Below are 13,239 nucleotides of genomic sequence, written 5' to 3' on the forward strand. Positions count from 1 at the left end.
TGCTCATCCAATAATGATCAGGTTAATCAGGAGATCAGCGCTAAGAAAAGCCTTTACTTGACATATGGAAATTTACATTATTTTATAAGAAACATACGGTGAGAATACTAAAAGCATACTGAAATCATCATAGCCATTTGTCGATAAAAGCTAGTCAGAGTCCTGTCTACCATGCGACTTTAGAGACGTACTACAGTTTTAATGAAACTGTATTCCATATCATAATCCATTATCACAACATGGGAAGAATGATGCCAATTCATTCTTATTAGAATTAAATAAGAATAATGGTCATTGTCATGTCAGAGATGCACAGTGTGCGCGTTTACTCATACTCAAACATTGGAGAATATAGCAAACATTAGGACGATCTCGTGAGACCTTCAAGATCAAATACAGCAATACATACGTAAAGAGCCAGAAACTCGCTAGTCTCTGTTCTACATTCTGAAATAAATACTCCAGTAACATACTGCGTACATTGCACAAAAAATAATTCGTGCAAGAATGACGTAAAAAAATTCGTGCTCGGCCATAACGTCAGAAATTTTTTCAAAGAGCTACAGTTGCACATCACCAAAATACACGGGATAACGAATAACCAGCTCGCGGGCGAGACAGGCAACGTAGGCATTCCAGAAGAACGAACAGAAATACAACAATGAGGGTTCGCACAAGACGTCGCATCCATGAGACAGAGGAAAGTGCGAGGAAGACCTTGCAGTGAAATTTGAAGAAGTTGCGCACAAAATTAATAATGCTCATTCACAATAAGGGACAAAATATCAAGTAAAATACGTCAGCAAAATTCAGACGTTCACTACCACCAAGTGAGAATCGGGCCATTCATATCAGACAAGAATGATGTCCACGGAATAGAATTGTGAGCATTATCAATTTATTGTCCGAAGGAATTTAATTTCATAGAAGGAACCATCGCAATCTCTACCTATTACAATGGTTCAGATAAATATTTCATGGTTGTACTGCAATCATTTCTTTGAAATGCTTTTTGAGGCAAAATTCGTCGAAACTACGAGTGATAAAGAAAGTTTACTGCAGGGTTTATGCATAACTTGTGGAAAGAAAATTGTTATTGCCAAATTAGTAGGGAATCAAGATCTGATTCTGGGAAGTCAAAGGAGAAAAGATTTAGGTAGAGACAGGGATTCATTGTAAAACTAAAACAATCTTAACAATATTAATGCCACTGAGCATAATAATAAAAATAACTGCGATTTCGTAAATTAGTGAGTCACAGTAAAATCGCCCCTCAACTAAACAATCACCGTTAGTTTCCATTTTTGATAGGTAACAAGTTGCATTTAAGCTCATCTCTCTACACGAAATACTCAAATTAATTGGAAAGAAGCAGAAGTAGAGAAAACTGTCAAATCAAAATGTGAGCATGAAAACGTTCAAATCAAACGTGAGCATGAAAAACACGCGCTTGTTCTTAACAAAATAAATTCAATGGATACACAGAGGCTGCACCGACTAAAGAAAAAATAGTTCAGAGAATGGCACATTCTACTTCAACATATTTGTCCTCTCATACACAACAAATGAATGAGATGTAGATTATTTAATTGACAAACGAGATTTGACCTAGCGCTGTCCGTTCCTAATATGTACAAAAAGTAAAATTACATAAAATTCCACGTAAAGATCTCACCGTTTTAGAGTATCTCGTTGACACAAAAACCTAATGAAAACTAACACCTCATCATCAAAGAAAACAAAAAAGATTTTCAATAGCGATCAGCGGAAGAAATTAATACTTCCTGAGTTATGATTGATAATCATAATTTCGGGCAAGACAGAGATAGAAGAATTTGATTACCATCTTCCTCTGCCACGTCCCCGTCTATCCCAGTCTGCTCTGCCACGGCCACGCCAATGTTTTGGTCCTTCCCACTCTCGATGGCCTCGCCTATAATCGAACTCCTCGTGGTCATGAGGTCCCCTTTCATCGAGGTACCGCCGGTCCCTCTCATCGGGATAGCCACGATAATCGTCGTACGGTAAGCCTCTGAATCGGTGGTCGTCTCGTGGCATGTGACGGAAACCAGGGTTACGGGGGCTGCCGTACTCATAATCTTCAGGTGGAGGCTGGAAATGAGCTCTGTAGTGCTCGTCGCCTTCTCGGTAGGGAGGAGGATGTCCCGGCATGTGAGGTGGAGGGCCGAAAGGACGAGGAGGGCGGCCGGCAACTGGAATAGGAGGACCAATAGGAACTGGGTGAGGGGAAGGAGGGTATTCGTGGCTTCCCCCACGCGGCGGTACAATAGGGCGAGGAGGAAGACCTGCTGGACTTTGAGGAGGAGGATAACCGTGAGTAACCGAAGAGGGGGAGGGAGGCACGGCATGAGCATCCATATAATGGTGAGAGGGAGGACGTAAAGCTGGTGTAGAGTCAGCACGGCTATCGATGGTTGGTGGGGGTTGTGAGAGTTGAGGATGAGGCGGCCCAAGTTCTACAGAAGGAGGTGGACCACGGGAGCTGAAACTATGAGGTAGATGAGCTGAGGAGGCTCCTGAGGGTGGATGCACAGAGCTCCCGAGTGCATTCGTAGGTGGTACCTGAATGGCGCTCCCTACATGAGGGAGAGATGACGTGACGGCAACAGGCGACTGGTAAGCTGAGGGAAGAGGTGCGGTGGTCACATCAACTCGCCCTTCAATAGGCAATCCAGGAATTGATGCAAAACTAGGCGGTTGCAAAAGCATGCGTCGCATGTCAGTGTCGCCTCCAATAACACTCTGAGCTTCATTCTTTCGACGCACTATTTCGTCTTGTTTCTGTTTAATTTCTTCTTCTTTACGCTTGATACCTTCTAAAATCATGTGCAGGTTGTCTGGAATGTTGATTTTAGAAGTGTCTAGTTTGACTGGATCCTTTTTCTTGTTTTTATCAGAATCGTTTTTGTCATGCTCGTCAAGGACTGTTTCTTTTCGAGAAGCAGCAATGACAACTTTGTCTTTTTGACTGATGCTCTCGTGCATAGCGCTCAGTTCCTTCTTGTGTTGTTCGATTTGCCGATTGAGCTCTGCGAGCATAGATTCTTGTTCTTTTGAGCGTTCTGTCTTGGCCTTTTTACTGCCAGAACTTTCCCCTTGATCTGTAGACCGTTTAACTGCCTTATTAGATGGAATGTCAACAATTTCTGAATCAGAATCGTCATCGGGAGCACCCGGCGGTGTAACGATGATAGGACTTTCTAGGAGAATTTCAAGTTCGGAAGCTGACTCGGGCTTCTTGGAGCCTGCAGCAACTACTGCCATCTCTTCTTCTTCTTCAGGATCATAGGCTGACCCAGGCAGAGGTGGGGTGAAGCTCCGCTCACTGGCCTCCTTCAACTCGCTTAGCATTGCAGAACCCTCCTCTGACAGTTTGGTAACATCAGGTATATCCTTCCAGGTACCTGAGAACTGGTCGTAGATGCGCTTAGGCTTCGTGCGCACCACAACACCAACAAGCATATGAGGACGTTGTTCTTCAAAACCAGGGCCATCTAAAGGAAGTAGAACCTGCGAACAAACCGAACACACCGTTACTTTCCCCTTTACACAGAATGGTTGACTCTCGATGGTAAATTTTCATTATTGTACAGTAGCATTTATAATGATTGAGATTCAAGAACCACAAAAACAAGAGCTGAAAGTTACCTGAGGAATTGGTTGATGAGAAGCCAATGGGATGATGTAGAAATCTTTTATGGATCTATCGCAGTTGCCCACAACGCCATAGCTGGAAATTCAGTTAACAAATAACATTTAGTTACCACACAGAAGAAAGTATTCTACAGATATTGTAAGTGATAGGATGGTCGATTAGTATCTATGAGCCCAAAATTTCAATTAAGTGACATACTGTCAACAGATTCCCTACGTACGTCCCAGCACATGGAAAGGGGAAAAATATCAATCATAAAAGAGGTTCATTCAATGATCAGGAGTGGGCACCTACCGCTTTTTGGAAGACAGGTAGGAGTAGAGAGCGATGTAGAAGACTTTCTCCTCCTCACTTGAAGGCTGAAATCGAACTACTAGGATTTCCTGAAAACAAATTAGGCACTATTCAATAAAAAGCAAGTAATGTAATCAGGTAAACGACTCAGCGACAACAATTTCCTACCTACAAGAGAAAATTCAACACAAACAAGACAATGGCACTGACTGACTTAGTACTTCCAGCTGAAAAATATAACTATGAATTAAACAATTAGGCTAGGTACGATTTCACAAGCAGCTGAATGAGAAAGGGACTGCATGAGGTTAACCCTGACTTGACAAAGAACCAACCCCCGTCCGTCATACTATTTAATGCTGAATTGTCAACGCTATGAAGCTTCACTATCCATGGTTAAACTAGTACAAGGTTGACCCATGAGAAACTCATTTTTGCGGATGTAGCTTGTTGCAAGTCTGTGACGTCACATCTCAGTGACGTCACGGGCATTAACCAATCACCGAAATGCGATCAAACCAGTCAGCCAATCCGTCATGGGAATACCGGGTCTGTTTACGATTCACGATCTACGTGACGTAACAAGAAAGCTGAACTGAATGAAGGAACTTCTCGTGGGTCAACCTTATATAGTTCAACCATGTTCACTATCAACTGGAGTTTTTAAAATTGAAATTATCAAGAACTTCATGCTATGAAAGACTATTAAAACCCAGTCCATCTTCTGTAGCTTTAATTTGGAAGGCTAGATAAACCTAGTCTTACACATGTTAATGACTTCAATTTGTGTAATTGATATTACGGAAACAAAAATGTAGGCTGACCTAATGAGGCTTAAAGCTAACCTTGCTGGCTGCTTTCTTGGTGTCGGCAATGTAGCTCCACACGTTTTCGGGGGATATGCGCCCGACTATGTCGATAGAATCCGGCACATCTTGGGTAAAATTCACTGACCCGCCTGAGACCTGCAGATAACAGAGGAATGATCAAAGCCATCACACAATCATAACAAGAGGAATCAAATATGCCGATAGCTATGGATGACATTTATGTGTAAAGAAAAAGTAGTGTTAACCGCAATGAGCATTTTTAACACGTTGACTCCAAAGTGGTACATATGCGTACCATGAAGTGTATTTCTCCAGGACGTATTGATACATAATTTAGGGTTACCAGATGGTCTAAGAAAACGGCCAAGTCCGCGAACAAAAAAGGTAACCGTGGAGAAAATTGGAATTGGTAACCTTGGAGAAAATTGTGTTGAACAATGTGCGGACACGATGGAGTGAGAAAGTTTCGAGTGCCGCAAGAAAATAAACTAGTGTGTGGACGCTACCCAGCGCAGGGCAGAGGACGATGTCTCACCTCAAAGGCCGTGGCCGTGAACTTGGCAACGTCCGTCATCTGCACGACGCCTCGCCAAATGGCAATACCTTCAGCCGCGCTCCGCGATGGAGCCTCGAATTTGGAAATGGACGATCGTTTGGGCTTCGTTTTCCGAGCTTTAGCTGCGTGTGGAGTGCCCGGGTACGGTGGAGCAGACGGAGAATATTCGCCATCGTCGAGAGGTGGTGTAGATGATGGGGATGGAGGAGTTTGTGGAGAGTCGAGCATATATTTATCTGAGCCATTACGAGCAGGAATAGGGGACTCAGGAGGAATAGCCTCGGGAGAGTATGGTGGGATATATGAGGGGTCATCCTCCATAGGGGGAGGTGTGGTTGAGGGGATCAAGTCATCCTGATCATGAGGCAGATGAGTAGGGAGGTTTGGAGGCAATGGAAGCTTAGTATAACTTGCTTCACCGGGGAGCGGGCTGTAAAGTTAAGAAAAATACATTAATTTAGTTCACAATAGTATATCAACTTAGTTTTATCCACAGAAAAGTAGTTATTCTCCATCAATACAAGTGATGCAGCACTTGACTCGAATATTTTCAAACAAACTGGAACGCACACACACAACTTTGGTAACAAAAAAAACCTATAGCAAAAATTTAATCTGCACCATTTGATAGCATTTATTAGGCCTAAATTTATCAAGTCAACTAACTCTTTCACCATTAAGAACCGGAAATACTCACCCGACGGTGGACGAAGGCTGAGCGTCTTGTTCTTCGTCAGCATCGTCAATGGAGTCGAGGTGTCGCCTTTCCACGACGTCGTCGCTCGTGGTGACTTCATTCGCACTCTTCTTTTCACGTCTGTCACTTTTGCTGTCGTGACGATGACGGTCACTATCATGACGTTTTCTGTCACGATCACGTCGATCATGCTTATCTCGATGACGCCTATCGTCACTATCACGCCTGTAGTCTTTGTCACGTCCATCATCACTATGGCGTTTGTGATCTTTGTCACGCCTGTCAACACTATCACGCTTGTGATCTTTGTCACGCCTATCATCACTATCACGCTTGTGGTCTTTGTCACGTCTTTCGTCTCGTTCTTTCTTGTCACGTCGGTCACCTCTATCGCTGTGGTGACGCCTTCTTCGCGAGTCATCGTCGTCGTCTCCGCGACTTTTTTTACGGCTGCTTTTGCCTTCATCGTCTCGTGAATGCTTCCTGTCATCGTCGCGATGGTCCCTCTCACTGTACCGTCGCTTATCCCTGCTCGACTTATGCCTGCTGCTGCTGTGTTTATCACTCTTGTTTTTGAGGTCATCAATAGTGGCTGCAGTGATGGCCACGCCTGACGTGCCAACGCCGGTGAGCTCCTCCACCAGAGGCTCTTCTTCTGGGAGCTTCACAGCCTCGCCAGCTGCAGAACGAAACACACACTTATAAACCTTTGCATACAACTATCTCAGTAAATAGAGAATACAAGGAAATTCGCTAACTAAGAATTCAATAACAAAAATTTTCAAATGAAATGCTTGCATAAAAATTTCCTATTGCTAAAAAAGCCATCAGTTAACTCTGTATTAGCGTTGCTTATCAACACATACAGTGGGGGGAAATAAATATTCGTACACTTGAAAAATCGTATTTAAATGTATGTAAGTACCAGAGCTGGGCAGCGCTACTTGGAAATGTAGCGGCGCTACCGCTACCGCTACATGCTCTAAATGTAGCGGGCGCTACCGCTACCGCTACACCCACCAGATTGTAACGGGCGCTACCGCTACCGCTACAGTAATTGTTTTTTGTTGCATTGAGATTTAATTTCTTTTGATAGTATTTTTGAATACTATGCGTCTTTATACATAATTTAAATCACTTTTCCTGTTAAGCTTGTGTACTTACATACATTAAAATACGATTTTTCAAGTGTACGAATATTTATTTCCCCCCACTGTATACACCAAAGTGAATTACAAAGTAATAACAAATTACGTGAAGAATTTAAGAAGTCATCGCGCGTTTTTCTGCTACTTTTTCGTTAGACGAATGATTTTATAGACTTACCTTTCTCTCTGTCTTTAATAAAATCGTCTTTGTCGATCTCAATTTCTCCTTTATGGCTCTTCATGATGTACGTGTTGCCCAAAGCCAGCCTATCAAGCTCATGCTTCTGGATGGCTTCAAGCTCCTGAAGAATGAAAGCAAAACTTCAACATCATGCAAACTACTGATAAGGTAGACCATTGAATTGAATAAGGAAGACCATTGAATTTTTTTTTGGCGATAGGCCTTTGTGTCAAGATTAACGGAAAATAACAGAAAGTTAAGAACAAATACATAACGCATCACGTGTCTAAGTCAATTTTACAAAATATAATTCCGCGATTAAGTTTGGGGGTTATCTATAGGTAATACGATCGGAAACTGTAGTGATGAACAGTATAAACAGTGTTATAAAATATATAGCGGATCAAATAAATAAAACACCGAACGAGCGTTCAAGAATTATGGCACGCAAATTTTTCTCCTGCACTCAGATTTGACCGATGAAACATACCAAAGGAAAAAATAAGAAAGAATATAGTATGAAACGATGCTCATAAGATAGGCGTAATTCGTGTAAGCATTTTCTTAAAAAATAATAAAACAATAAAAAATAATAACGCAATGGCCGAATTCTAATACAGACAATGCAACATCGTGAAGTGCATTCTTCACAAAATTTCAACGCGTAACCTCGTTCAGAGTATAAAACATCCATCACCTTTTTGCCCTGCGTTTGCCTCCACTCTGCGAGTTCTTTGGACGCCATCTCATCGGAGGTCATGGTGGCGAGCTTGAGAGGCGTCACGGCTCCCGTCAAGATCTGGCGGTAGAGGCCGCCGTTCTTCTCATCGCGGATGTTGAAGACGAGACTTCGGTAGCGTGACTTGTACTTTATGTTCACGCTCTGAACAAGAGAAAATCGGTTATTCCTGTAATTTATGATTTATTCTTTGGAACGACTAACTAATTGCATTAAAACATCGTTTTTATAGTGTCTTAAGGACAAAAGTATAACAAAAATGTCGAAAACATTTATCACGGAAATTGTGACCTTGAACATCTAGTCTATAAGTAGATATATGAAGAGTATTAATTGTAAGTTGGGTTGGCCGTTCAAACCTGCTTAAATGATGAATTCTGTGCTATTTTACTAACTTATTAACTTTATAGATACCAAATACTTGCTTGCAACGATCATTATACCCTTTTCAATTGATTAAATTAATCAAATAATTAACTCACTTTATTAAAGTAGACGAAGAGTTCGTTCTCGATGGTCTTGACGAGCTCCTCGATCTTGTTTTTGTCAACGTCAGGGAATTCGGCTCTGTTCTGCTCACACCGTCGCAGCAGGCAGTCGGTGAGAGCTTTGCGCACATTGCGGCGGATGTCGTGTACAGTCGGCGCCGCAGGTGTCGGCGGGGCCGCAGGCGCGCTGGGCGGGTGTTCCGCCCGACTGCTCTCAGATTCAGAGCGCGATCTCTGTCGTCGAGTACGCACTTTAGTTCCACTTCTTAACCTCATTTCTTTAATTCGATGTGGCCTCAACGCACACTCCACTGATTCGACTTTTATAGCCTCGTGGACTAGACAGTAATAGCAATAGATTGTAAACGAATACAAACTTTTTTATTTAATTTACAGTGAAATTGAAACCCAATATACAAACATGCACCAACCCGCCGAGCGGTAATATAATAGAGAGAGAATTGGAATGTTGTAGCGGATGATATGCATTTAAAAAGTATCATGGATACGAGAACGGTTCTTCTCGATTTAATTGCCAACTCGATTCTTCGTAATCATTAAGTCAATTAATTAAATGTTATAGAAAGTTTGCTTTGATACTGTAGCCCGGTTCTTTTCCTCTAAAAGGTTTATTTTTAACATGAAACGTCGATAAATTTAGATTTTAAAATGAGATTTAAATTCCTTGACATTAACTCTTCTTCAGGGATTATTAAGCTTGTGGAGAAGAATAGGAAATAAAAAGGAATCCGGGCTGAAACAAAATTAAAATAACTATGTACGAGTTGAACATTGCTCACAGTAAAATTTATGGCTGAGATGCCTGAGCTACAAATAGGTCGAAGATTTACCTAGTTGGAACTTCGATTAATTTCTTTATATTCGTCAGGCGATTAATCTAACTTCTGAAACGTAATAATAAAAAAACTCATGTGCCGGACTCACCTTCTTGCTTTGTTTGAGTTGAGGCTGAGGAGTCTCTGGTTTATGTTTTTTAACGGGCTTTGGATGGAGTTGTTCAGCAGCAGCAGCAGCAACATTAGGCGGCGCCTTGACGCTCGTCAGGAGGATAGTCTTCCGAGGTCCGCTGCTGGAAGACACCACACAACCACGGTCGGTCTTATCAAGGTTTAATTTAGCCTTAACATTAGCTAACTTAGCCGAATAATCTTCAGTAGTCACTTCCCATGGAGAAGACCGAAACCCTTGTTTTCCCAAAGTGAAAGGAGACGATGAAAGTTTCTCGGAATTTTTAGAATTCAGTTTTTCTCCATCGTAATGACTCGGGAACTTTCTATTGATCGATTTCAAAGAATTAGGCTGCCATGAGGGCGGTCGTAGCACGGTGAATTCATTCGAAGATACGCATGAAGAATCAAAACTTCGAATTTCTTTATAATTTACACGGTCAGGAGTGCGTGCATATGTACGGGAGTACTGCGTTGAAACTTCAGGAAGATACGTCGACTTGTAGAGGTTCGATATCTCGAACACATGACGAGCGTGTTCATGCTTTAGATGCGACCCTGGCTGTTCTAGGGCGGGATGTGGTCCAGTTTTTCCCTTGAACTTTTTCATGAAAAGGTAACTCGTTGCATCTCCATTGTCCTCTTGCGTTTCTTCTTCGGGAGATTTGCAAGCAAGCGAAGCATTTACTTCTCGCGACATTTTTGAATGAGAAAAATGCGAGATAGGAACTTCGCTTAAGTCAGCAGCTGCGTTAGTTCTCACCAATGAAGAGCAATTACGCGGCCTGTTAATTCAAGTTTTCGCTAGTCACGCATTTTGAAAGCTGAATACACTGCAATAATTATTTATCAATATCAAGAAAATTTCACCAATACGTGACAGTAGTTCATATAATGCAGCGCATGCCAATAGAATAAACTAACTTAAATATCAGTTCATAAAGCGGTACACAGATAAATAAAATTAATGCTCTTAGAAAGTTTATAGCGCTTTAGCTTTATATTCGTTTTCCTAACTTTACTTTTTTGCGACAGAGCAAAACTCAACTCGAACACCATTACAAAAATTTAAGTTACTTTTACTTTGCTTATTCAAGTCGGCGAATATAGAGTATTTTTTCAATGACGTGTCATCAGAAGCATAATTGAAAGTTCTTTGCTTTCAAGTTTAATACAAAATGAGATATTTAATATCCGTATGTGCTGGCATTCAACAATGCACCACATAAAAACATTCACCATCGATTCCCAAAGAGTTATCATTTCTTTACCTGGAATTTCAATTCTTAGAATGCAAACCAACCATTGGTCGGACGAAATAATTTTGGACGGTGATCTTAACGAAGACTAGATGGAGCTCTGAATATTAATTATAATGAGAATCTTACACTAGTGTGAAGCAATCATTCCGGCTCGAGATCTAAACTAAGACTAAACTGAGCTCAGAATATCGTAATGATAATCAAAATAAAAGGAATCCTTATAATGGGGCATCATTATCTTGGAAATTTAGAATGAAGCTAAGCTATCAAAACTAAGTAATTAGCAGAGCTGAGCACTCACGTCTGAGTGACGGGCGCTGACGACGACCCCGACTGTAGGTTCTCCTTGAAGCCAGCCTGCGCCGCGGCTTTGCTGACGTTGATGGTAATGCGGCCAGGTTTGTTGGGGGCCCTCGGGTCTGCCACTCTGGGTTCACTTGACTCTGAAGCCCGGCGAGGGTTTACAGCGCCAGGCTGCACCAACGAGTAGTCGGGGTTCAGCCTCATGAACTCCGTGAGTTCACTCAGCGTCGGCGCGTCTTTACCTGCAAACAGATCGTGCATATTAATTGAGCTCCAATTGAAGAAGTGAGTTTGTTGGAATATCATCATGAACAAGCGACCAAATATATGCATAGAAGACTAAGAGTCGTTTTATGCCATTTCACAAGTTTAAATCGAGACATTTTGCATGAGCAACCAATTTTTAATTTGCCACGTTGCACGACTTAAACCGGCATTATGGAGCGGGCGGATTTTGGGCTGCAGATGGATGGGCAGAGGTCAGCAAACGGCAAGAAAAAGTAACGCGAGTATTTTGAAGCTATCATCATGGAATATTTCCCGTGCCATCGCATATGATGAACGACAGCAAGAGTAAGAACTCTTGCTCTCAGATTAGAGACGGACTGTATGGTAGTCACGTGAATGAGGATAGACAAGCATTGGCTCAAGACAGCGAGTTGAGGATAGACAAACATTTGATCAAGACAGCGAGTTGAGGATAGACAAGCATTTGCTCAAGACAGTAAGTTGAGGATAGACGAACATTTGATCAAGACAGCGAGTTGAGGAGCTCACCTGAGAGCACGTGTCCCGTGTTGTTATTAACCACCAGCACGCGAGGGTCGCTCTTCACTTGCTGGTCCACGGAGGGCTTGCGTCCGGCCACCTCACCCACATTCATCTGATGAGCATCAATAATAATCAATTATTAAGATCATTATTATTATTATCATTAGTACCTATCGAGTGTCATTCGATTACTCGAACAGCAAATTTGTAGAGAATCCGCGAGCAATTAATACCTATTTAAAATATTCCTTACACATTTGTTTTCATAAAAACAAGATTGCGAGATATCAAACGACAACGAAGGTGCTTTTCCATCCCGAACGCGCTAGTTTTAACCTGTTTTAGCAATCTGGACAGCCTACAAAACAAATTCAAATTACGCGGTCCGAGGTGCTTTTGACGACTTATAGCTAACTTTTGATAGTTTAGCACACATGTAGTAAAAAAATTTGTAGCCGCTGTTACATGAATGAATAGTGAAAATTGGTACTCAGCAACGCGCAACATAATTGCCATTAGGCAAACTTATTCGAAGCGTCAATATAAGCCTGTGACTAAGAGATGCAATAGATCTCTAGACAAGTTTTCGTGTTCGGCAAGGAAAGAGTGACGCGGTGGAGGCGTTGGGACAATGTCAGCAGATGTCCAACTTACGTCCGCCTCAACGTAAGGAATCTCAGCAGGCTAGGGGGCTTTCAGAGTTGTAAAATGTAAACCATAACTCGTATAAAGTGTCAAAAGGTATCTATCATCTTACTTTAAAGCCGGTTCGTCAGAATAAACTTCAATCGACAGCACAGATTGAAAAGTCAATGACCAGAATCGCGGATACAGTTTCTCAAACAAATTTCTGTTCTTAGGTCTTACTATCCACACTCGCTTCCGCACACGTAGCGGCTGATTTTTTGTCTATGATTGATGGGTTTAGCTTGAAAGGCCATCAGTGACTTGCTGACAGAGTTAAAAAAAACTCTGTTACTATTTTGAACGTACGGCCCCTGGTAAGCAACCTATTACCGAAGTAATTTCCAGCTCACGTTGTCAAAAGGAATATCTGAAATGAACATGAGCAGACATACCGTCCATCAGATGACGCACAACACACACCTTTTACGAGCTCGCTGAACCAATTCATGGACAGGTGGGACTACAGTAAACCGTAAATACTGCCACATCAAACTGTCGTACCAACATTAATGAAATTTTCTCATTATCCCAGCATTAAAACAACAGTCAAAACTCGGTACCTGCACCTCCAGAACAACCAACTCAACTGCCCTACACCACCAAGTGGACCAGAACAACACAATCAAAAATCGATGTCCG

The 13,239-nt window shown here is 42.0% G+C and overlaps 1 protein-coding gene across 3 annotated transcripts in view; it reads right to left on the bottom strand.

Moving 5' to 3' along the window:
- Positions 1 to 39: 39 nt before the first annotated feature.
- The window catches only part of LOC108681022 (PHD finger protein 3), a 37,576-nt gene continuing 24,376 nt past the window's right edge, over positions 40 to 13,239 (bottom strand). For 2 of the 3 annotated variants that reach the window (XM_018169963.2, XM_018169959.2), the window contains 12 exons: positions 11,920 to 12,025; positions 11,141 to 11,384; positions 9,555 to 9,699; positions 8,604 to 8,843; positions 8,080 to 8,265; positions 7,380 to 7,503; positions 6,054 to 6,732; positions 5,336 to 5,786; positions 4,816 to 4,935; positions 3,971 to 4,059; positions 3,670 to 3,751; positions 40 to 3,531 (listed from right to left, as the gene is read on the bottom strand). In XM_018169963.2, the coding sequence (XP_018025452.1) occupies positions 1,840 to 3,531; positions 3,670 to 3,751; positions 3,971 to 4,059; positions 4,816 to 4,935; positions 5,336 to 5,786; positions 6,054 to 6,732; positions 7,380 to 7,503; positions 8,080 to 8,265; positions 8,604 to 8,843; positions 9,555 to 9,699; positions 11,141 to 11,384; positions 11,920 to 12,025 (4,158 nt within the window). In that variant the 3' untranslated portion in view covers positions 40 to 1,839. The remainder of the gene's footprint in view (positions 3,532 to 3,669; positions 3,752 to 3,970; positions 4,060 to 4,815; positions 4,936 to 5,335; positions 5,787 to 6,053; positions 6,733 to 7,379; positions 7,504 to 8,079; positions 8,266 to 8,603; positions 8,844 to 9,554; positions 9,700 to 11,140; positions 11,385 to 11,919; positions 12,026 to 13,239) is intronic. The other variant, XM_018169960.2, reaches the window with a different exon arrangement.

Source organism: Hyalella azteca, unplaced genomic scaffold (assembly GCF_000764305.2).
Source record: "Hyalella azteca isolate HAZT.00-mixed unplaced genomic scaffold, Hazt_2.0.2 contig15455, whole genome shotgun sequence".
In the NCBI taxonomy this organism is placed as follows: Eukaryota; Metazoa; Arthropoda; class Malacostraca; order Amphipoda; family Hyalellidae; genus Hyalella; species Hyalella azteca.